Source organism: Marmota flaviventris, chromosome 10 (genome assembly GCF_047511675.1).
Source record: "Marmota flaviventris isolate mMarFla1 chromosome 10, mMarFla1.hap1, whole genome shotgun sequence".
NCBI lineage: Eukaryota > Metazoa > Chordata > Mammalia > Rodentia > Sciuridae > Marmota > Marmota flaviventris.
Genome location: NC_092507.1, coordinates 102,904,594 through 102,925,740, shown reverse-complemented (window position 1 = coordinate 102,925,740; position 21,147 = coordinate 102,904,594). Strand labels below are relative to the sequence as shown.

At 36.4% G+C, this 21,147-nt stretch overlaps 1 protein-coding gene across 1 annotated transcript; it reads right to left on the bottom strand.

Annotated features, from left to right (window-relative positions):
• Window positions 1-6,216: 6,216 nt before the first annotated feature.
• On the bottom strand, window positions 6,217-21,100 carry Atp5pb (ATP synthase peripheral stalk-membrane subunit b). Its single transcript, XM_027940234.2, has 7 exons — window positions 20,967-21,100; window positions 20,662-20,698; window positions 14,261-14,406; window positions 11,995-12,158; window positions 11,485-11,610; window positions 8,412-8,591; window positions 6,217-6,618 (listed from the first exon to the last, which is right to left on the bottom strand). Exons 1-7 carry the CDS (start codon window positions 21,004-21,006, stop codon window positions 6,541-6,543), a joined length of 771 nt encoding a protein of 256 aa, XP_027796035.2. The 5' UTR covers window positions 21,007-21,100; the 3' UTR covers window positions 6,217-6,540.
• Between the last annotated feature and the right edge of the window lie 47 nt (window positions 21,101-21,147).

The window sequence follows — 21,147 nt, the reverse complement described above, 5'->3', positions numbered from 1 at the left end:
TTAAATCAGGCAGCCCAGGGCAGAGGGCAGAGGGCAGAGGGCAGAGGGCACAGCCGATCCTGGAATAGAAGCAAGAAAAAGCTGCGCAGCTAGAGAAAGGAGGCAGTGCAGGTGGACCTTGAGCTGGGGTGGAGTCTGACGCACAGATGGGGTTTGGATTCAGGAAAGGGAATGTGGGAGGGATAGATGGCCCAGGACCAGGATGGTTTGCTGGGATTCAAGTGATGCACCTTTGGGATATCAGCATAATTCAAGAATGGGGCATTTGTAGAGGGTGGGAGGTGATAGATATATTAGAGGCTGATGGTGAGGTTCTTTAAATTCAAGCAAAATGTGTACAATTATGCATCATTTAACAAGGGGACTGCGTTCTGAGAAATATTTTGTTAGGGGGTTTCATTGTGTGGACATCATAGAGCATGCTTACACAAGCCTAGATGGTCCAGGCCAGTCACTCCTTGTGGCCCTTGACGCAATCAAGAGAGGTGATTAAACACAAGATGCATCCTATCATGATCTCTTTTGCTAAAGTGGCTGGGGGGGTGTTAATGGTAGAGACCCCAGGGTCTTTATATAAGCTATTCCCTCAAGTGATCTCTTATCCTTCAGATGTCAATTTAACTACAATTTGTTCCAGAAGGCCTTTTATGAGCTCCTGGATCAGACTAGTTCACTTATTATATGTGCCCCGTCACGTTTTAACATTAAGAACACTGATGTTGTTTAGTGTCGTGATCGCTAGACTGTAAGGTTTGTGGATATCATATTTTCTCATCCTAATTTCTAGCAGTGCCTGATCCACGAGGTGCTGTTTATAAATGACTAATGGATGAGCTTCCTGTTTTCCCAGTGGAAAACTTCATTCTTTGAAGATCCCTCCTTACTTTTCTCGTGTCAATGGAGGAAGTTTCCCTCTGTGGAATGCTGAATGTATTGGCCCACTTAGGGATTTTACTACCTCTATCTTCCTGTTTCTTTTCATTTTCTTTTTCCTTCTGTTGACTTTTCCTTCGCTCCAGCCTCCCTCATTTTAGAACATTCCCTTGAGTCAACCTTTTGCTCTCTCTGGTTACTAGAGGAGTAACTTTCTGGAAATTCTTCTCCATGAGTCTGTTTCCTCATTGTCCTCTGGTCCTGTAACCCCGGGGCAATCTTTCTTCTGTCTCTACCATTCAAACAAAACTACTCTGAGAAGGGCCATCAGAGACTCCTGAGCTATTATCTGTAATAGACACTTTCAGTCCTTTCCTTCATCTTCCTGCAAAATTGGTTACTGTTGACTCTTCATAAGTGCAACTTCACACTCTCAATTTTATGATACTACACTCTTCTCATTTTTTCCCAATGACTGACCTTTCTTTCTTTTGCAGGATGCTTTACTCTGCCATCCCTCAAACACTGATGTTCTTTCATACTTTATACTTAGCTATATTTTTCCCTGAAAGTTTCTCCTGTATTCTGAACCATAGTAAATAGTACTCCCTCCTCCCCCATTTTTAACTCTCTCTCGAGCAAGAGACTCAAATTGATGCTTCCCTTCTTCCATTTTCTCCTCAGGCAAGTCTTCAACTCTTGCCTTTAGTACTTCTCACCAATTCCTTCCTTTTCACCTGCCAAAGCCTTTGGTCAAGGTTTTCAATATCATTTAGCTAGCTAGAATGACTCAACCTGACTAGTTGTTCTCTCTCTCCAAACTGTCCTGTGTTTACTAGTGCTATTTCTTTTTCTTTGGGGTGGGGTGGGGTAGGGTGGAGGAAAGAACTGGGGATTTAACCCAGGGACAATTTACCACTGAGCTACATCCATAGCCCATTTTATTTTTTGAGATAGCATTTTACTAAGTTGGTTAGGACCTTGATAAGTTGCTGAGGCTGGTCTTGAACATGCAGTCCTCCTGTCTCAGCCTCCTGAGTTTGCTGGGATTACAGGTATGTGCCACCACATCCAGCTTACTAGTGATTTTTCTGAAAGGAAAATCTAGCTATCATTCCTTCTGTGCTTAAAACTGGTGGTTGTCCCCTGGTGTCCTTAGAACAAAATATAAGTAGGCGCAACATTTAAAGACCTATGATTTGTATTTTATTCTTGATTTCTTTAGAGTTTTAAAAATATTACACTACATCTTCTCTACAATCACAAATACTGCCCTCTCTAAGATAGGCTAACTTCCTCTTCCAAATGTCAGCTCAAACACCATTTCCCCTCTGGCCTGTCATCTTTTTGCTCTGTCCATGTTTTGTTGAACATTTCCATTGTCTCTCTGTGACTGGAATTTTAAAATACTATTCATTCAAGTTAACATTTATTGATATGATACTTATTGTGATGGTTTATTATGTGTTAACTTGGTTAGATAGAACTATTTTCCATAATTCTCTTCCCTGACTGTTTTGGTTAGGGAAGACAAGATTTTTTTTTTTTTAAAGAAAAATACTTTAATTTAAAATTCTGATTTATGCATAAAATTTTTATACCATGATTTTAGTACAAACTATAAAAATGTTGACACTGAAGTTTTCAACAGAAATCTATTCAAATACCTTAGAAAAATTACTTAAAGACACAACAGCAATAAAATTTATACATAAAGTATAAATTTTATACATAAATTTTATACAGTATAAAATTTATACATAAAGAAAAAACAATCACACATTTTACTGAAATTTTCAGTAAATTTTAGCCATTACTACTTATTGCGAAATTAAAAGTTCAAAAGTTGTATGTGTGTGGCTCTATAGGAATTACAATTTGTAATGAAAACACTAAGCCAAATCTCTCTGATCTAACCAGAATAATACAAATTTATAAAAAAAATTAGTTGAAATTTGTAACTTTAAGGAAGTTACCAAATGTGACTAGAATAGGTGTATCATAACTTAGCACAAGACTCTTGAGCAAGATTCGGGGGTGGGGTGTGGTTGTGAAGTTCGTACATGTTGTGTTGGCTCAAAAGTGGTAGCTTGGCAACTTCCCATACTTAACCTGGATCATAACTTCAGTTTCCTCTAACTTTTGGAACAGGCGTTTGTGATGAAGGACAACTACATCACTAAAATCAGAGACAATAAAAACTGACATGGGCTTCAGTCTGGGCTGTGATCTTTCCTGATTCCTATCATTCCTACTGCCTTCCACTTTGCATCCATCTTTCCTTGATGGACTTCAGCATCAGAAACAAAGACAACAGTCTAACTTAAGTAGCTCTCACGATAGTGTGAAGTCAAATCCCTTAAACATATATTCTACAAGTTTGAACCTTGACCTGACTTATTAATACAAGGGAAATGACTAACTTGGTTAGACTGCTTAAAATGGTGCTTGTCCTCTTAAAGCACCCTGTGCTTAAATCTGTTATCATTGCGAATTCTTATTGTGTTCTCAGATTTTTAAAAAAATTTTTGAGGTAGTTGTTTTTGTCTCTGTATGACCAGGGCAGTTTGTTGCTTAGCACAAATAACTTTTTTTTTTTTTTTGTATCAGGGATTGAATTTAGGGGCACTCAAGTACTGAGTCACATCCCCAGTCCTATTTTTTTAATGTAAATTTTTATTTATATATGACAGTAGAATGCATTACAATTCTTTTTTTTAAATTTATTTTTAAAAAGTTGTTGATGGACCTTCATTTTATTTATTTGTATGTGGTGTTGAGAATTGAACCCAGTGCCTCATGCATGCTAGGCAAGCGCTCTACCACTGAGCCACAACCCCAGCCCTACAAATCTTATTACATATATAAAGCACAATTTTTCATATCTCTGGTTGTATACATAGTATATTCACAATTCGTGTCTTCATACCTGTACTTTGGTTAGTAATGATCATTACTAACCATCATTAATTACCCCATGCCCTTCCCTTCCCCTCCAACCCCTCTGCCCTATCTAGAGTTCATCTATTCCTCCTATGCTCCCCGCTCCCTATCCCCCTATGAATTAGCCTCCTTATAGCAAAGAAAACATTCCGCATTTGTTTTTTTGGGGGATTGGCTAACTTCACTTAGCATTATCTTCTCTAACTTCATTACCTGCAAATGCCATGATTTTATTCTCTAATATTCCATTGTGTATATATGCCACATTTTTTTAATCCATTCATCTACTGAAGGGCATCTAGGTTGGTTCCACAGTTTAGCTATTATGAATTGTGCTGCTATAAACACTGATGTGGCTGCGTCCCTGTAGTATGCTGTTTTTAAGTTCTTTGGGTATAGACCTAGGAGAGGGACAGCTGGGCCAAATGGTGATTCCATTCCCAATTTTCCAAGAAATCTCCATACTGCTTTCCATATTGGCTGCACCAATTTGCAGTCCCACCAGTAGTGATGAGTGTACCTTTTTCCCCATATCCTTGAAAAACTTATAGCTGCCATTCTGACTGGAGTGAGATGAAATCTTGGAGTGGTTTTAATTTGCATTTCTCTAATTGCTAGTGATGATGAACATTTTTTTCATGTATTTGTTAACTGATTGTACATCATCTTCTGAGAAGTCTCTTCAGGTCCTTGGCCCATTTATTATTTGTTTTTTTTGGTGTTTAGCTTTTTGAGTTCTTTATATACCCTAGTGATTAGTGCTCTGATGTATGAGGGGTAAAGATTTGCTCCCAAGATGTAGGCTGTCTATTCACCTCACAGATTCCAACCCCTTTTTTTTGTATTTTATTTAGAGAAAGGGTCTCACTGAGTTGCTTAGCGCTTCACTTTTGTTGAGGCTGGCTTTGAACTTGTGATCCTCCTGGCTTAGCCTCCTGAGCCACTAGGATTACAGGTGTGCACCGCTGTGCCCAGCTATATAATGTTTTATAATTCTTTGTTAAATGAATAGTTTGGATTATTGTTAAATGAATAATCTGTTGACCCAATCAAAATCTCTTAAAGGTGTCAAACTGATTTCTATATTAGATTGATACATTAGTCATCAATATTGACCCAAATGATTGGATTATAATTGGTAAGTCAATGAAAATAGCAATTACATGATCCATATTTTCAGCTGCTTCTTATCTGTGTTCAAAACAGATGAATGTCTACTTCAGTACAAATAAATCTTTGGGTAAGTTTAGAAGACTTAAATGCAGACAGATCTACTAAGAGAAGAAATTTAAGATTTATCTGCTGGATTTTTTTTTTCAATTTTTATTATGGTAAAATACACATAAAACTTAACCATTTTTAAGTGTACATTTGGTGGTGTTTTACCATATTCATAATGTGAAACCATCACTATTTTATTTTCATAACTCATTTTGTAAAACAAAAACTCTGCATGTACCCATTTAACTAACTCCCTATTCCTTGGCAATCACCATTGTATTTTGTCTATGATTTTGACTGGAAGTAACTCACACCAAGTAGAACCACAGACAGGGTCTCACTGAGTTGTCATTTTTGTATTGGTGTATTTAACTTAGCATAATATCCTCAAGGTTGATCCAAGATGTATTAAGTGTTAGAATTTCCTTTTAAGGCCAAATATTCTATTGTATAGCTATACCACATCTGGCTTTCCATTTATCTGTTGATGGGCACTAAGGCAGCTTCTGTTTTAGATATTGTGAATAATACTACTAAGAATTTTGAGATCCTTTATTGATTTATTTTTTTTGAAACTGGGTCTTGTTACGTTGCCTAGGTAGACCTCGAGCTTTTCAAGTGTTGCTCCTGCTTCAGTCTCCGAGAAGCTGGAAGGTATGTACTATCACATCGAGACGGCTGGATCATATAGTAATTCTATTTTTAATTTTTTGAGAAACTTACTTTTCTATAGTAGCCATTCCATTTCATATTTCTATCAATGGCACACAAAGGTTACAATTTCTTCACGTTCCTTCCAACACATTTGTGATTTTTCTTTTTATAAAAAAATGCTTGCTATTGAGAATAGGGTAAACTCCACTATTAGGAGTGGGGTTTCTTATTTTTGTAGTGCTGGAAATCATTAAGTGATTTCATGACAGTATACTGGGTCTATAATATTTTCTATAGGCATTCTACTGAAATTTTAATAAAGTTATTGATATGATTTGATTTATAATATTTCCTTTAGTTATTTTAAGTCTGGGTACTTAAAAGCTTTACATTTCTCATAACCTATCCATTAGCTAGAAATAGCTCACCAACAGTTTTCTAAGATATTAATCAATGACATCTTTAAGTTTTACTCATGATAAATGCTGAAATTATACCTCAGAGAATTACAAAACTTGAAAAATCTTGTTTTAATCATCAATTTATTATAAGATGATGGGATTAACTATAGATTCAAATTGTTACTTGGTAATTGTTCACCAGGCAATGTTTTAATAAAAGCATATTGCTTTTTCAAAAGTAATCAAAGAACAACTCAAAATGCAGGGTAATGATGAGAACTATCTGACTGGCCAACAGATTTAGCTTTCTCATTAAAAGAACTTTTCTTTTTTAGGAAAGGTAAACTGTAATTTCAGTAGATAGCAATAGAGAAAGATTTTGTCATGTAGACTAGTTTTCATTTATTCAGTCAAATGTGTGTAGCTGTCTCAACTGGGACAGATACATTTACATAACTGGCTGTGCTTGAGCCTTCTTTGCTAGCAGCTGGAGATCTGAAATGCACTTGGCAATTGTCTCCTTTTCCTGTGATAAAGAAAGAGAAATCTAGTTAGAACCTACATGGCAGAGTATAAATATTATAATTCTAAAAAACACCTTTCCTATAAGACCAGAAACTCAAGATGATACTGGTTTAATATAGTTAAGACCACTAGAAAAATTTAGAAATAAAATTAATTATTTTAAAACAGAAGAGATGTAATTTATTTTAAAAGTAAATCCAGGGAGTAAATTAAAGTTCCTTGGCTCACAACTTTTGAGTGAAATCTATAAAGAATTTGAAGACAGATACTCCTATAGTCAACTGTCCCTAATGTTGGCTTGTAACTGATCCTTGAAAAAAACAACCCAATAAGCACTAGTAATACAAAAAATGCTAAGAATGAATGAAAATAATTATTAGTTTTCTGTTGAGAGCCACAGCCGAAGTGGCCCCAGCAAACTTCCAGCTGATTGGCTCACAGCAGCCCCAGCAAACTTCCAGCTGCCAGCTGATTGGCTCCTCTGAGTGATGCTCACTGGGCTGTTTCCCTGCCCTTTCAGACCATGGAGCTGCTCATTGGGGGCCTCTTTTGGCTCCGCCCATGCGACCCAGCCAATGGGCCTCAAGAGTGGGAGGAGTGGGGGTTGAGTGGCTCGCTGGAAGGGGTTGGTGGCAGTTGGGCTCTGAGGGAATTCCTGAAGAGCTAGTGTGGTGCCGTGTGTGCGTTCTAAAAATAAAGTTCATTTCTGCTTGACAAGTGGCTCCTGAATTGTGCCCAGCCAGACTGCAGTAGTTTTCTTTTTTGTATTTTTCTTTTTTTTTAAAGGAGGGTACTGGGGACTTTATTTTTTGAGACAGGTCTCGCTAGCTCAGTTACTGAGGCTGGCCTTGAACTTGCAATCTTCCTGTGTCACTGGGATTATGGGTGCGTGAAACTGTGTCTGGCTATTTTTTCAAGTTCTTTGAATAAGCATGTATGTAACTTTTACGTAAAAACAATTTATTTAAAAATCAATAAATAAAAACAGCCCATCAAATTTTGATAGGCTTTGTTTTTGGATTGAATCTGGTACACCACACCACTGAGCTATATACCCAGTGCTTTTTTTATTTTTCATTTTGAGACAGAGTTCACTAAGTTGATAAGGCTGGCCTTGAACTTGTGAAACTCGTGACTCAGCTTCCCAAGTTACTGAGATTATAGGAGTGTGACCTGAGCCAGATGATGGCATTGTTGTTCTGATTTTGTATAGGTTATGTAGGACATGACCAGAAATGCCTGGTCAATATTCAGTGCTATTATCTTGGAAAGAGGAAATCAAGTCCTAAGTAAATAAAGAACACAAACAGCAACAACAACCAACTAACCCCCTTCAAAAAGAAAAAAAAAAAAAAGAAAGAAAGAAAGAAAGAAAAGAAAAAACAAATACGGTTTAAGCAATTAACAGAAAACATTTCTGTTCAATAGTAGAAAACATTTGTGTTCAAAATAGATGAATTAAGACTTAGCTAGAAAAATGGAAATGGAATGGAGATTGTGGAATTAGGAAATGGAAGGGGCTTATGTTACATTTTAAAGAGAAATAAAATGTTGGTTAATGCTACCTACAACCAGTATTCTCAATGACCTGTGGTAAACAAACTTTGAGAAAAGGGGAAAGCCTTGGAATTTGTGCAGATACCGTCTAGACCATGACCATCCAAAAATGTTATAAACGAGACTCACCTTGCTATTTCTAAGCTAAAAGACTCATTTTTAGCTATTTCTACCTTTAAAAAGCATTATCAGAAACTTGCTTTGAGAGATACTAGAAAAAGCTACAAAATCACATACCTGCTGTGCAGAGATGCTCTGTACCACGTGCTTCTCTACCCAGTTTATCATGTGCTCCTGTTCCTTTCGATGCATCATATTCTGCACAGAGATATGATAATCCAGGCGATTCTTTACCTCCTTGTATACTTTATGTAGCCGTTCCCGGTAAGTAACCTCCAAGGCCATAGCAATGTTATTCTGGAGAAAAATTAAGAAATGATGAATAATGTTTGCATGTTTAAAGTAATACTTCTGCTCTGAGGATACAGTTAGAATGTCTCTCTCCTGTTATTTTAGATATAATTATTTTAATATAACATATAGTAAAAATAATTATAACAGCATGTGGTAAAAATGTATTTATAAGTATAGGCGGTTAAGGAAAAAGTCTTCCCCAGCTCCCCCACAGGCTACCATTTTCCTTTATTTCTTGTATTCTTTCCCAGAAATATTTACTAAACTGGTATATGTACTTCACTTTTATTAGCTATGAAATGCAAGCCCACTTTAATTTTAAGTTAATTGGATTTTACCATATTGGTGTTCTATGACTCATGTAACCAAGTTCTATTAATAAATTAGGTCTTTTAATTTTTTCTCAACAAATAATGCAGCAAAGATTGTACATTTGTCTTTTTACTTATGTGCAAATACTCGATTAGTCAAATAATAGCTAATCGTTTTTGAGTACGTGCCATGTTCTAAACACTCTTGTGTGTCAATTCAATTAAATCTTTTTGTTTTGTTTTGTTTTTCGGCGGACACAACATCTTTATTTGTATGTAGTGCTGAGGATCGAACCCGGGCCACACGCATGCCAGGTGAGCGTGCTACCGCTTGAGCCACATCCCCAGCCCCTCAATTAAATCTTAAACCACTTATGGGATAATTACTGTTATATCCATTTTAGAGAGAAAACTGAGGCAAAAAGTTGAGGAGTTTGCCCAAGGTTACAGAGCTAATAAATTGTGAAGCCAAGATCCGAATACAGGCAGTCAGGCTACAAAGTCTATCCTCTGGCCACTCTCTTCCTTACTTCCTTTTATTCTTCCCGTCACTCATCCTGCCTTAGCTGCACTGACCTCCTGACCTTTTCCAGGACTATACCAAGAAAACTTCCAGGTTTAGGGCCCTTGCACTTATTTTTTCCTTCTTTCTGAAATATTATTTCCTCAGAAATTCACATAGCTTGTACCACCATTTCTTTCTGCTCAAATAGAGGCCTTTCCTGACCACCCTACAAAATAGTAACTCCCTCATCCTATAATCTCTTTTGCTTTAACACTGATTTAACAACACTAATTTACTGTCCTTCCTGGTGCTTACTACCCATTGATATTTACATCTACTCAACTATTTCTGTTCTTCCCCGATTGGCTAGAAAATAAACTGTATAAAGTAGAAATTTTGTTTCTTTCTCCAATATATTTTCTATACCCTGCCTTAACCACCACAGTATTCACATAGGAAGAACTCAACAAATATATATTAAATGACTGTCATATGACTTATGAAAAAGCTACAAGTTCTGACTTGGTTTTTAAAAAAGGGTACAATCTACATATCCGTGTGTGTGTGCTGAAGCAGTATTATACATGAGACAAGAAGCATTCTCTAATTTTAACCTCAATATATATAGAAAGAGGCTTTAATATTTTCTAAGATTTTAAGACATTTATGTGCTTTAGGGACCCTATTTAAAAGAATACAGATTCTTAGCCCCTAACAGAGGTTTTGATTTCATAAGTCTTGGAATTGGCCCAAAGACTTACACCAACTCTGATGCAAAGGGTACTGAAACCAGACCAAAAAATTATTGACTTATATCTTTAATATTTCAGATAACTCACCCTATTTTAGCACTGCATTGTTCATTTCAAAGGTGCTTCTATAATATAAAATTTCATTGTGAGAGCATCTTTTACATATTAGGCATAAAATACAGGGCTCAACAAAAATAATGACAAAATACTTGAATATGTTCCTCATTTTGGAAACTGTTAAACATTTTGGATTCTAAATATGCTGTCAACATCATAAAAAATACCATTATTGGGCTGGGATTGTGGCTCAGAGGTAGAGCACTCGCCTAGAACATGTGAGGCCCTGGGTTCGATCCTCAGCACCACATAAAAATAAATAAATAAATAAAATAAAGATATTGTGGGCTGGGGATGGGGCTCAAGCAGTAGCGTGCTTGCCTGGCATGCGTGCGGCCCAGGTTTGATACTCAGCACCACATACAAAGATGTTGTGTCTGCCAAAAACTAAAAAATAAATATTAAAATTCTCTCTCTCTCTCAAAAAAAAAAAAAAAAAAAAAGTACTAATACTACCTGAATTTTCTTTGTGAATTTGAATGTAAGGTATCAGGTTTTCTTAGAGCACATATGTAAGATTTTCTTATATCAAGTTTGTATGAAATACTTGGCCTTTCTTAGTGTATGCATTTTTTAACTAGCTGTAACTTCATGACTGTTTTCCTTTTGTGTGGAACCAAAATGTGTTCTTTTAGAACTTCTACTGTTTCTAACTTTAGAATAACTATTTAAATTATTTTTATAATAGTTTAAAATTATTTTTTGATGACAATCCTTAAATGTCTAAATGGCTGTAATTGCCAACTTCTATCCCAATCTTCTCTTTTCTAAATAAAATACGCCCAATATAGTTATTAAATTATTCCTCATTAAGAGATTGTGATTTTTCTTTTCTTTTGCGGTGTTGGGGATCAAATCTATGGCCTAAGCGCATATTAAGCAAGTGTCCCACCAATGAACAATATCCCTAGCCCTGAGTTTCCTTGTTTTGTTTTTTTTTTTTTTGGTACTGGGGATTGAACTCAGGGGCATCACAAGACCACTGAGCCACATCCCCAGCCCTTTTTTGTATTTTATTTGGAGACAGGGTCTCAAATTGCTTAGCACCTCACTAAGTTGCTGAGGCTGGCTTTGAACTCGCAACCCTCCTGCCTCAGCCTCTGGAGCCATTCAATTACAGGTGTGCGCCACCGTGCCTGGTAGCTCGTTTTTTTTTTTTTAACGCATACAAATGAATAATTTCATTTTCCTTAGAAACTAGTGAAACCTACCCTCTGGACATCAAAAAGATAGTGGCGCTTCTGAACCAGTGCCTGCTGTGACTTCTCCAACTCAATTGCATCCTGGATTTGTTTGATGGAAGCCTGCTTCACCTCTTCTAGTTGTGCAATTTTTTGCTGTAATTATGATATTAACAAAAAAGATCAGTGAAAGCACCAAGGCTTACAAAACTAGATTCATTTTATGCTTCCCCAAAGTTATACCCCTCATATATGAAAAAACATATGAAAAAACCCACAAAGAAACAAATAGGAATACATAAATTGTTAAAAAGAAGTGTCCTAACATAAGAGTTACATAGTATCTTGTTGAATGAACAAAACTATGGAAAATTTGGAGAGTTTAGTAGGTTTAAAAAAAATTATCTCAGATTGATAACTAATACTAACACAGATTTTTTTCTATATGTTCTTCCTCTCCATTCATATAAAAAATATCATTAGAAGGCCTTGATGTTTCTGCTATAGACTAAAATGGGAAATAAAGTTTATGATTCTTACCTCATTGAGATTATCAATAAATTCCCCAATAGAGGCACCATATTTTTTAATTACATAGACGAGTAACCCCACTACTGATATGGTAGAGAAGGTCTCTGGGGTAATCACATATATTTCTTTGGATAGAAAATACAAGATAAGCCCAGTTCCAAGCATGTAGGGTCCTAAAAGAAGAAAGAGTTATATTTAAGTATGTTAAATATTTAAATATAAATATAAATAAAGCAGGGTATAAAGATACTTCTACATTTAATTATTTGAAAGCAAAATTTAGTAATGATTTAAAATAATCACATTCAAAAACAAAACACCAGAATTGAATGGATGAAAGGACTGATGAAAGTGAGAAATAAAGTATATGAAGCACTTAGCAGAATAACTTAACAAACAGGAACTATTTCTACAAAGATGTCAGGATACTTTCTTGAAGTCATATGTCCAGTAAATTGTATTATTTATTGAATGGGAACATTGAACAGGACAAAGTTTATCTACTCCTTTCCTATATTTTACTAAATTGCAATCTGACATAGGAAACAAGCAAGAAACAACTAAAATGAAGTCATATGTACATAAAAGGAAGACTATCAGAATTCTGCTCAACTTCTACAACATCTAATAATAAAGTTTCAAATATAGTTATCTTTAAAACAAAAAACCAGACCAGCTTATGAGTTCTGAAAAGACACAAACCACATTTAGAACACAAACATTTCTTTAGGCTTTTTTTCTGTGCCTCAGAAGATGTCAAGCTAGGACAAGAAGGCTTTAGAGTAGCATTTTACAGTGTTTCTGGGCAGCACTAGTAATAACAATGTTAGGATACATTATAGGAGTAAAAGAGTTACAGTCTCAAATACATTTTACCTATTTCTCATACAAAGTTCCAAGTTTCTTAAAAAAAAAAAAAATCCCCTTTAGTACATAAGTTTAAATGTAAATTTGCAAGAAAGGCCTATCATATATAACATTTTAATCATCTAACACTAGGGTTAAAAAACACCTTTGATTTCTAATGCTCTGGTCACAACAGTACTTACTTACAGCAAGAAAGGCAGTGCATGTAACAGAAAGAATCCTAAACTTAATCAGACACAATAAGAAAGGCAGTATAGAAAGAAGGCTGGGCTGGGGATGTGGCTCAAGTGGTAACGCGCTCGCCTGGCATGCGTAGGGCGCTGGGTTCGATCCTCAGCACCACATAAAAAAATAAAGATGTTGTGTCCACCAAAAACTAAAAAATAAATATCAAAAAATTAAAAAAAAAAAAGAAAAGAAAGAAGGCTGACTTAATCAGGGAACCCAGGTTCAAGAAAACAGCCTCAGCAAATTATTTTTCTAGTTCTTCTAGGTAATAAAAATGTCTTCATAGAAATCCTGTAAATCCTCAAGAAATCTTGAAAGAATTTAGTACTGTTATGTGAAGTCATATTCACTATAAAGATATAAGGTTTTGAAAGTTTCTGCTTTTTTATAAGAACTGAAAATGATGGTACAATTTGTTTTTGTATGCACACAACATTTAGTAGTCTCTTCTGCTTTATTTGATTATATTTTTATCCATAGCTCTTTTTATTATCTGACAGTGTGCCTAGAATAGTGCTTAGCATTGAACTGGCATTCAAAAAATTTGGTATATCACAACAAATGGAAATAATGTTATAAAATTAAGTTAAAAATACCAAATAAATTCATTCCAAAGACAAGTCAGAGCACCTAAATGTCATACTAAATCACCTTCAAAATTTCTTTTTCAAAAACAACTGACCAGAATGGAAGCAGGGTATATCGAAATAGAACAGGTCAGAAATGATGGCAGAGGGGAAGAGGGAGAGAAAAATGGTTTGGAGATGGACATATTTTGGAATTATAGTAGTTATGACTTCCTGAGAATTGTTTTGTTGGAATTGAGTAAAGAACAGTATAGAGGATGATTTTTTAAGTGGATAGTGCAACATCCAATAAGAGATAACCCCAGAAGAAATGAACTTAGAAGGCAGGATCTGGAAGCATGAAGAGAGTTCTGATTAAGTTGTGAGTATCTAAGCTCCAGGAAACAGCCAAATATGCAAATGTCAGGATGACCAGGGTAAAAAGCAGTTTGGATGGTATTCCACTTAGTAGAGGACTAAGGATAAAGTCTCATTCAAAACCTGCTTTCCTATTGACTAATAATACAAAACCAAAACTAAACAAAAAAAACCCAACTGACCAGATTTTAGTGCTACCATCCAAATATACTATTAAACACTGGACATATGCTCACCTGTTACACCAGTTTTAGGATAAAGAAACTGGAAGAATTCCTCAGGGATCAGCCCAAGACGAACTTTTCCTCCATATTCAGGAAGAGGTGGTAGAGGAGCAAGACGTGGCTGCCCAGTATGAAAGATCCTTGTTGCCTGCAATACCCTATGGGTAATAATTGTACAAATTTTAAACCTCTTCTTCCAAGAAAATACAATGTATGAACAATCAGCAGAAACAATGAGTGGGATTGAAGACTGAGGCAATTTCTCATTATCATAATGGGAAAAGAATGGACTAAAAATAAAAGGGTTAGGTGTGACAAGGACAATGACTTACACTCTGAAACTAGCACCCAATACTGGAATCCCTTCTATAAGCCTCATAGATCACCCGTCTAGCACTTTGTATGTCTATTATTAAGCAGTAAAATACATAAGAAAATGGATTCTGTAGGTAAGCTCTCTGGGTTAAGATCCTAGACCTGCTACTTGACTTTTAGCAAGTAATTTTAAGCTTTCTTTTTAAAAAATTTTTTTAAAATTTGTCTTAGTTATACATGACAGTAAAATGCATTTATGCACTTTGATATATCATACATAGATAGGATATAATTTCTCATTTTTCTGTACATGTTGCAGAATCATATTGGTCATGTAGTCACATATATACATACAGTAATAATGTCTATTTCATTCTACCATCTTTCCTATCCTCACATCCCCTCCTCCTAATCTAAGGTAACACTATTCTTCCCTAGTGCCCCCACCCCCCACACCTTACTGTGAATTAGCATCTGCATATTAGAGAAAACATTTGGCCTTTGGTTTTGGGGGGATCGGCTTATTTTGCTTAGCATGATAGTCTCCAACTCCAACCATTTACTGGAAAATGCCATAATTTTATTCTGCTTTAAAGCTGAGTAAAATTCCACTGAGCATATATACCACATTTTCTTTATCCATTCATCTATTGAGGGACACCTAGGGTTGGTTTTATAGTTTAGCTATTGTGAATTGAGTTGCTATAAACACTGATGTGGCTGCATCACTATAATATGCTGATTTGAGTTCTTTGAGTATAAACCAAGGAGAGGGATAGCTGGGTCAAATCGTGGTTCCATTTCCAATTTTCTGAGGAATCTCCATATTGCTTTCCATAGTGGTTGCACCAATTTGCAGTACCACCAGTAATGTATGAATATACCTTTTTTTTTTTTTTTTAACCACATCCTTGCTAACATTTATTGTTGCTGTATTCTTGATGATTGCCATTCTGACTGGAGATGAAAATTTAGAGTAGTTTTGATTTGCATTTCTCTAATTGCTAGAGATGATGAACACTTTCATATGTTTGTTGATCAATTATACTTCTGTGAAGTGTCTGTTCAGTTCCTCAGCCCATTTATTGATTGGGTTATTTGTGGGGTTTTTTTTTTTTTTGGTGTTAAGTTTTTTGAGACCTTTATATATGCTAGAGATTAATGCTTTATCGGAGGTGCATGTGAGAAAGATTTTCTCCCATCTAAAGGCTCTCTCCTCACATTAATTGTTTACTCCTCAAAGTATTCCATGAAATAGAAAAGGAGGGAACCCTTCCAAATTCATTCTCTGAGGCTAATATCACCCTGATACCAAAACCAGACAAAGACACATCAAAGAAAGAAAACCTCAGATCAATATACCTGATGAAATTCTGGCAAATTGCACACAAAAACACAATAAAAAGATAGTGCACCACAATCAAGTGGTATTCATTGTAGGGATGCAGGGTTGTTTCAACATACAGAAATCAATAAACATAATTCTTCGTATTAATAGACTTAAAATACAAGAATCATGATTATCTCAATAGATGCAGAAAAAGTATATGACAAAATACAGCACACCTTCATGTTCAAAACACAAGAAAAACTAGGGACAGTAAGAATATACCTCAACATTGTAAAAACTATATATGCTAAACCAAAGGCCAGCATCATTCTAAATGGAGAAAAATTGAAAGCATTCCTGCTAAAAATTGGAACAAGACAAGGATGTATTCTTTCACCACTTCTATTGAACATCATTTTTGAAACTTTAGCTAGAGCAATTAGACAAAAGGAAGAAATTAAAGAACTCCAACTACAACTATTTACTGATGACATGATTCTATATCTAGAAGATCCAAAAATTCCACCAGAAAACTTCTAGAACTAGTAAGTGAATTCAGCAAAGTAGCAGGACAAAAATCAACACCCATAAATCAAACACACACCTATTCATCAGCTATGAATTCACTGAAAGAGAAATTAGGAAAATTACTTCATTCACAATAGCCTTAAAAACAAAACTAAACAAAAACCTGGGAATCAATCTAACAAAAGAGGTGAAAGACCTCTACAATGAAAACTACAGACACTAAAGAAAGAAACTGAAGAAAGCCTCAGAAGATGGAAAGATCTCCCATGCTCCTGGATACGCAAAATTAATATCGTCAAGTAGCCATACTAATAAAATCGTCATACAGATTTAATGCAATTTCTATTAAAATCCCAATGACATTCTTCACAGAAATAGCAAAAGCAATCATGAAATTTATTTGGAAAAATAAAGAGACCCAGAATAGCTAAAGCAATCCTTAGCAAGAAAAGTGAAGCAGGAAGCATCACAATAACAGACCTTAAACAATACTATAGAGCTATAGTAACAAAAACAGCATGGTATCGGCACCAAAAATATACTTGTAGACCAATGATACAGAATAGAGGACAGAGACAAACCCACATAAATATGGTTATCTCATATGACAAGGGCTCAAAAACATTTATTGGCGAAGATAGCCCTATTCAACAAATGGTGCTGGCAAAACTGGAAATCCGTATGTAGCAAAATAAAATTAAACCTCTATCTCATCCTGCACAAAAATCAACTCCAAATGGATCAAAGACTTAGGCACTAAAACAGAGACCCTGTGCCTAATAGAAGAAAAATTAGGCTCAAATCTTCACCACATTGGCCTAGGATCCGACTTCCTTAACTTTAAGCTTTTATAATCTCAGATTTCTCTTATGTAAGCTGCAAAAAACAAAAAAACAAAAACCAACCAAACAAACAAAAAACCAAAACCCATTGTTTTGAGGAATGAGTTAATATATAATGTGCTTAGATTGATGCTTAGCCAATAGTAATGTTCTATTTAAATAGATAGCTATTCCATGCCTGCTGTGTTGTAAGTTCCTGAACTTTGAACTTTTTGAATATTCCTTTTGTTGGGCTGTGAATCAGGAAACAATGTGTGAACTATGTAAAACAGAACTTTCAATGTTGGGCTTTAATTATGTTCATCTTTAAATTCAGTTACATCCTTGGAACTTCTATGTAAGATAATACTCATATATCTGGGTTAAATATCTCAGTTCCATCACAATCCTGACTACTTACCACAAAAAGGAATCTACTTTTTTTTTTTTTAAATGAGGTATACAGAACTGAACACAATTGTTAGTATAATTGCAGCCATCTTCCTTCTTCCCACCCCCACTTTATGAATACTATTCTTATTCCCAAGATATATAAAGTAGCCCAAGATAAAACCTACTGGCCTGGAGACATGCTGGTCTCTCCCTGTTCTCTTAGTGAGAGATAGGAGACAACTTACTGGCCCCTGAGATGGGGATGTACTGCTTTCCCTGTTCTCTCCTTGATAAGATAAAGAGACATGCCAGTTTCCCTGTTCCCCCTTTGAGACAGGAAAAGTGCCTGTCTCTGTTCCCAAGAAACAAACTTGCCTTCCACAAGATCAGGAGATGCTTACTATGTCAGTCAAGACTAAACCTGCCTCTGGCATGTGGCCATAATTCTAGCCTATAAAAGTAACATTCAAGGGGGTGTTGCCACTGCTCTCTCTTGCTTGCTGATGCTGTCCCTCTTTATGTGCAGAGCTGCCTTGTCAGGCTCCTGAGAATAAATCCACTTCTTATCCCAGGTGTGTGTGATCAGTCCTACCCCACTTTTCTTCCAACAATATTCTAAATATAGCCAGTACTGGGCTTGAACCATTAATCAATAGATTTGTAAACTATTCTTATGTCCCGTGGAGAGCAAAACTTCCCCACATTTAAAACCACTGACATAAATTATAGCACTGGAGAACTTGCTTTAGGTCACACAAATCCTCTCCCCAATTGCCTGCATTAGTTGAAGGTTGTATCATCTCTTTCTCAATTTATTGTAAGAATCCAAAATCTGATCTCTCTGCTTCTTGTTAAATATTCCTTAAATCTATCCCCTTTATATTATCTGCCAATGTTTCTAAAATGCAAATTTGACTTGAAAACTCTTCAATGGGCTCTCTTCTACCTACAGAAAATAAACTAAATATAGCATACATGACACAGTACCTGTCAAGTTTTAAACCTCATTTTCCTACCACCATCCGTATGGAAATACTTAACATTTGCCTTATGCTGCTCCTTCTGCCTGGTATGCCTTTTCTTTAATGATGATTGCCAAAATCAACCAGTCTTCAGAACATCTCAAGCATATACTTTATAAAGGCATCCCCAAACCTCGGCTAACATTTATTCACTTAATCAACAAAACACTGACTTTCTACTTATGCCAGGCACTAGGAACATAGCAATGAACAGACTTAAGTCCTAGTCTTCAACATTCTCATGGGGATGTGAGAAGTATGTGCATGTCCATATACAATTTTAGACAGCTATCAGTGCTGTGAAGAAAATGGAAAATGGAAGGTTAGGACATAGGAAGCAAGGGAGGAGAAAGACTTTATGGTAGGAGGTCAGATGACATTTGACAAACTGGGGAAAAGAGAGAACAACGGACACAAAGACCTTAAGGCGAGGATGAGCTTGGTAGTTCAGAGAAACAGCAAGGCCTGTATAACTTAAAAATGAGCTTAAAAAAAAAAGTAATAAGATGAAATCAAGAGGTAGGATGGTTCTGATTCATGTTGGGGTTTCTGGGTTATGCTTAGTTTGCATTTTATTTCAAGTGGAATAGGAGCTCTGAAGGTTTCAGATGGAGTCTGACATAATCCCTCTAGTTAATGTAAAAATGGGTTCTACTGGGACAAGAACAGAGACACAAAGTCAGGTGTGGTGGTGCACACCTGTAATTCCAGAGACCTGGGAGGCTGAGACAGAAAGATCACAAGTTCGAGGCCAGCCTCAGCAACTTGGTGAGAACCTGTCTCAAAGTAAAAAAAAAAAAAAGGGGGCTGAGGATGTAGCTCAGTGGTAAAGCAGCCCTGGGTTCAATCCCCAGTACAAAAAAAAAAAGCTATTGAAAACAGGCTAGGTGAAAATTATGATGGTTCACACTTCAGTACTAGTGGTAATGGAAGAAGTTGTCAGTATCAAAACATAATCTGAAGGAAGAGGCTTGCTGATGTGCTGGAGATGGAGTGTTGAAAGAAAATGAAGGATGTTCTTTATATCTTTTATACACAGTTATTTAACCTATTACCTATATCACAATAATTTTAATATGTTCTTTTTCTCTGATAAATTAGAAGTAGCATATTATAGCTAAAAGGTAGTTATCAAATTTTGCAAGCTTTAGGATTAAGTCTGGGAGTTAAAAAAGAAATCTCAAAGAAAACTGACATTTTTCTGGTGGTGCTGGGGATGGAACTTAGGGCTTCATATGGTATGCAAGGGCTCTCCTACTGAGCTGCATCCCCAGTTCCAAACTGACATGTTTGAGGAAATAATTTTAATAGTAACACCTGCTAATATTTACTAAGCACATACTATGTGCCAAGCACTGTTTTTAGTTTCACAGGAATCAAGTCTCCTAATCCTCATAAACCACAATGTACTATTATATCTTATTACAGGTGTGCAAAATAAGATCTCACAATTACTAAGTGGTGAGCCAAGTATAACCTTTTCTACCTTAGGAACCCTCATTCTAAAACAGTACTCAATAGCTGCCTCTATGCCTAGATTGCCGGAGAGTTCAGCCTTACACGTTACTGCACTTATGGTTATGGAGTGGAAACATTTACTGAATCAATTAATGATTTCTCTGATTCTTAGGATCCAGCAGTAAAAGCAGGAATTGCGGGGGGAGGGGGCACTGAAAGCAACACGATTCACTTTATTATTTTACAAAATTTGGCTTGGGTACGCTCTATTTAGGCTGTGTCAGCTATGTGTAGCTGAAGGTCACAGGGAGAGGGGCGGGGCATAGAAGACATCAAACAGTTTCTGGTCTAGTAAGATACTTATTCTCTTAAAGTCTTTGTCATTAGGTGATATGATAACGTTCCTGGCAGTTACAGGAACATGTTTGAAGTGTCTCAAAATTATGCAAAAAGGTAACATCTGACCTAAAGCTAAGAGGAAGAAACAGAGAATGGAATGAGGTGGTAAACAAGGGCAAAAGAGAGAACTACACTCCTCATACTTACCCTGGTCCTAGGACTGCTGCATTCTTGAGACAGGGAGCTGCAGATACAGAAGATGCAGGTAAGCAAAGTCAATATGAAATTTAGTTTGCCCCGTGCTCAGTCTCCGAGCAGCCGGAACACTACAAGCCATGCACCATTTTCCAGTGCCCCGAGACCCTGTACCCTCTTCCCAGTGCAGCGATCACTCCCCACTCAGGCCCAAATGTCGCTCCGCTTTTCTCACCCACTTTTCCCCTCCCTGTGACCTCTAGACACTCTTCTTTCCAATTACCCCGCTAGCCCAGACCCGGGTCTACACCTCTCACCTGCTTTGGCGGCGGCAGAAAATACCACCCGGGAGAGCATGGTCACCAAAAGTCCCCGCACCAGGCTTCGTGTCCCTGTGACCCCAAGCAGAGACTGTCAGGGGCAGGAGGAAGATGGCCGATTACAAGTCTCGCGAGAAGAGAATATCGCGCCCTCTTCAGCTTTCCTCTGGCGATTCCC

What these genes read in the sequence shown, in the direction of transcription:
- Atp5pb (XM_027940234.2), bottom strand. Translation starts at nt 21,006, where the DNA reads ATGCTCTCCCGGGTGGTATTTTCTGCCGCCGCCAAAGCAG. An exon ending in TCCTAAAACTGGTGTAACAG is followed by an intron (nt 12,159 to 14,260) that starts GTGAGCATATGT and finishes TTCTTCTTTTAG; the next exon opens with GACCCTACATGCTTGGAACT. An exon ending in AGAGCATCTCTGCACAGCAG is followed by an intron (nt 6,619 to 8,411) that starts GTATGTGATTTT and finishes TCTTTATCACAG; the next exon opens with GAAAAGGAGACAATTGCCAA.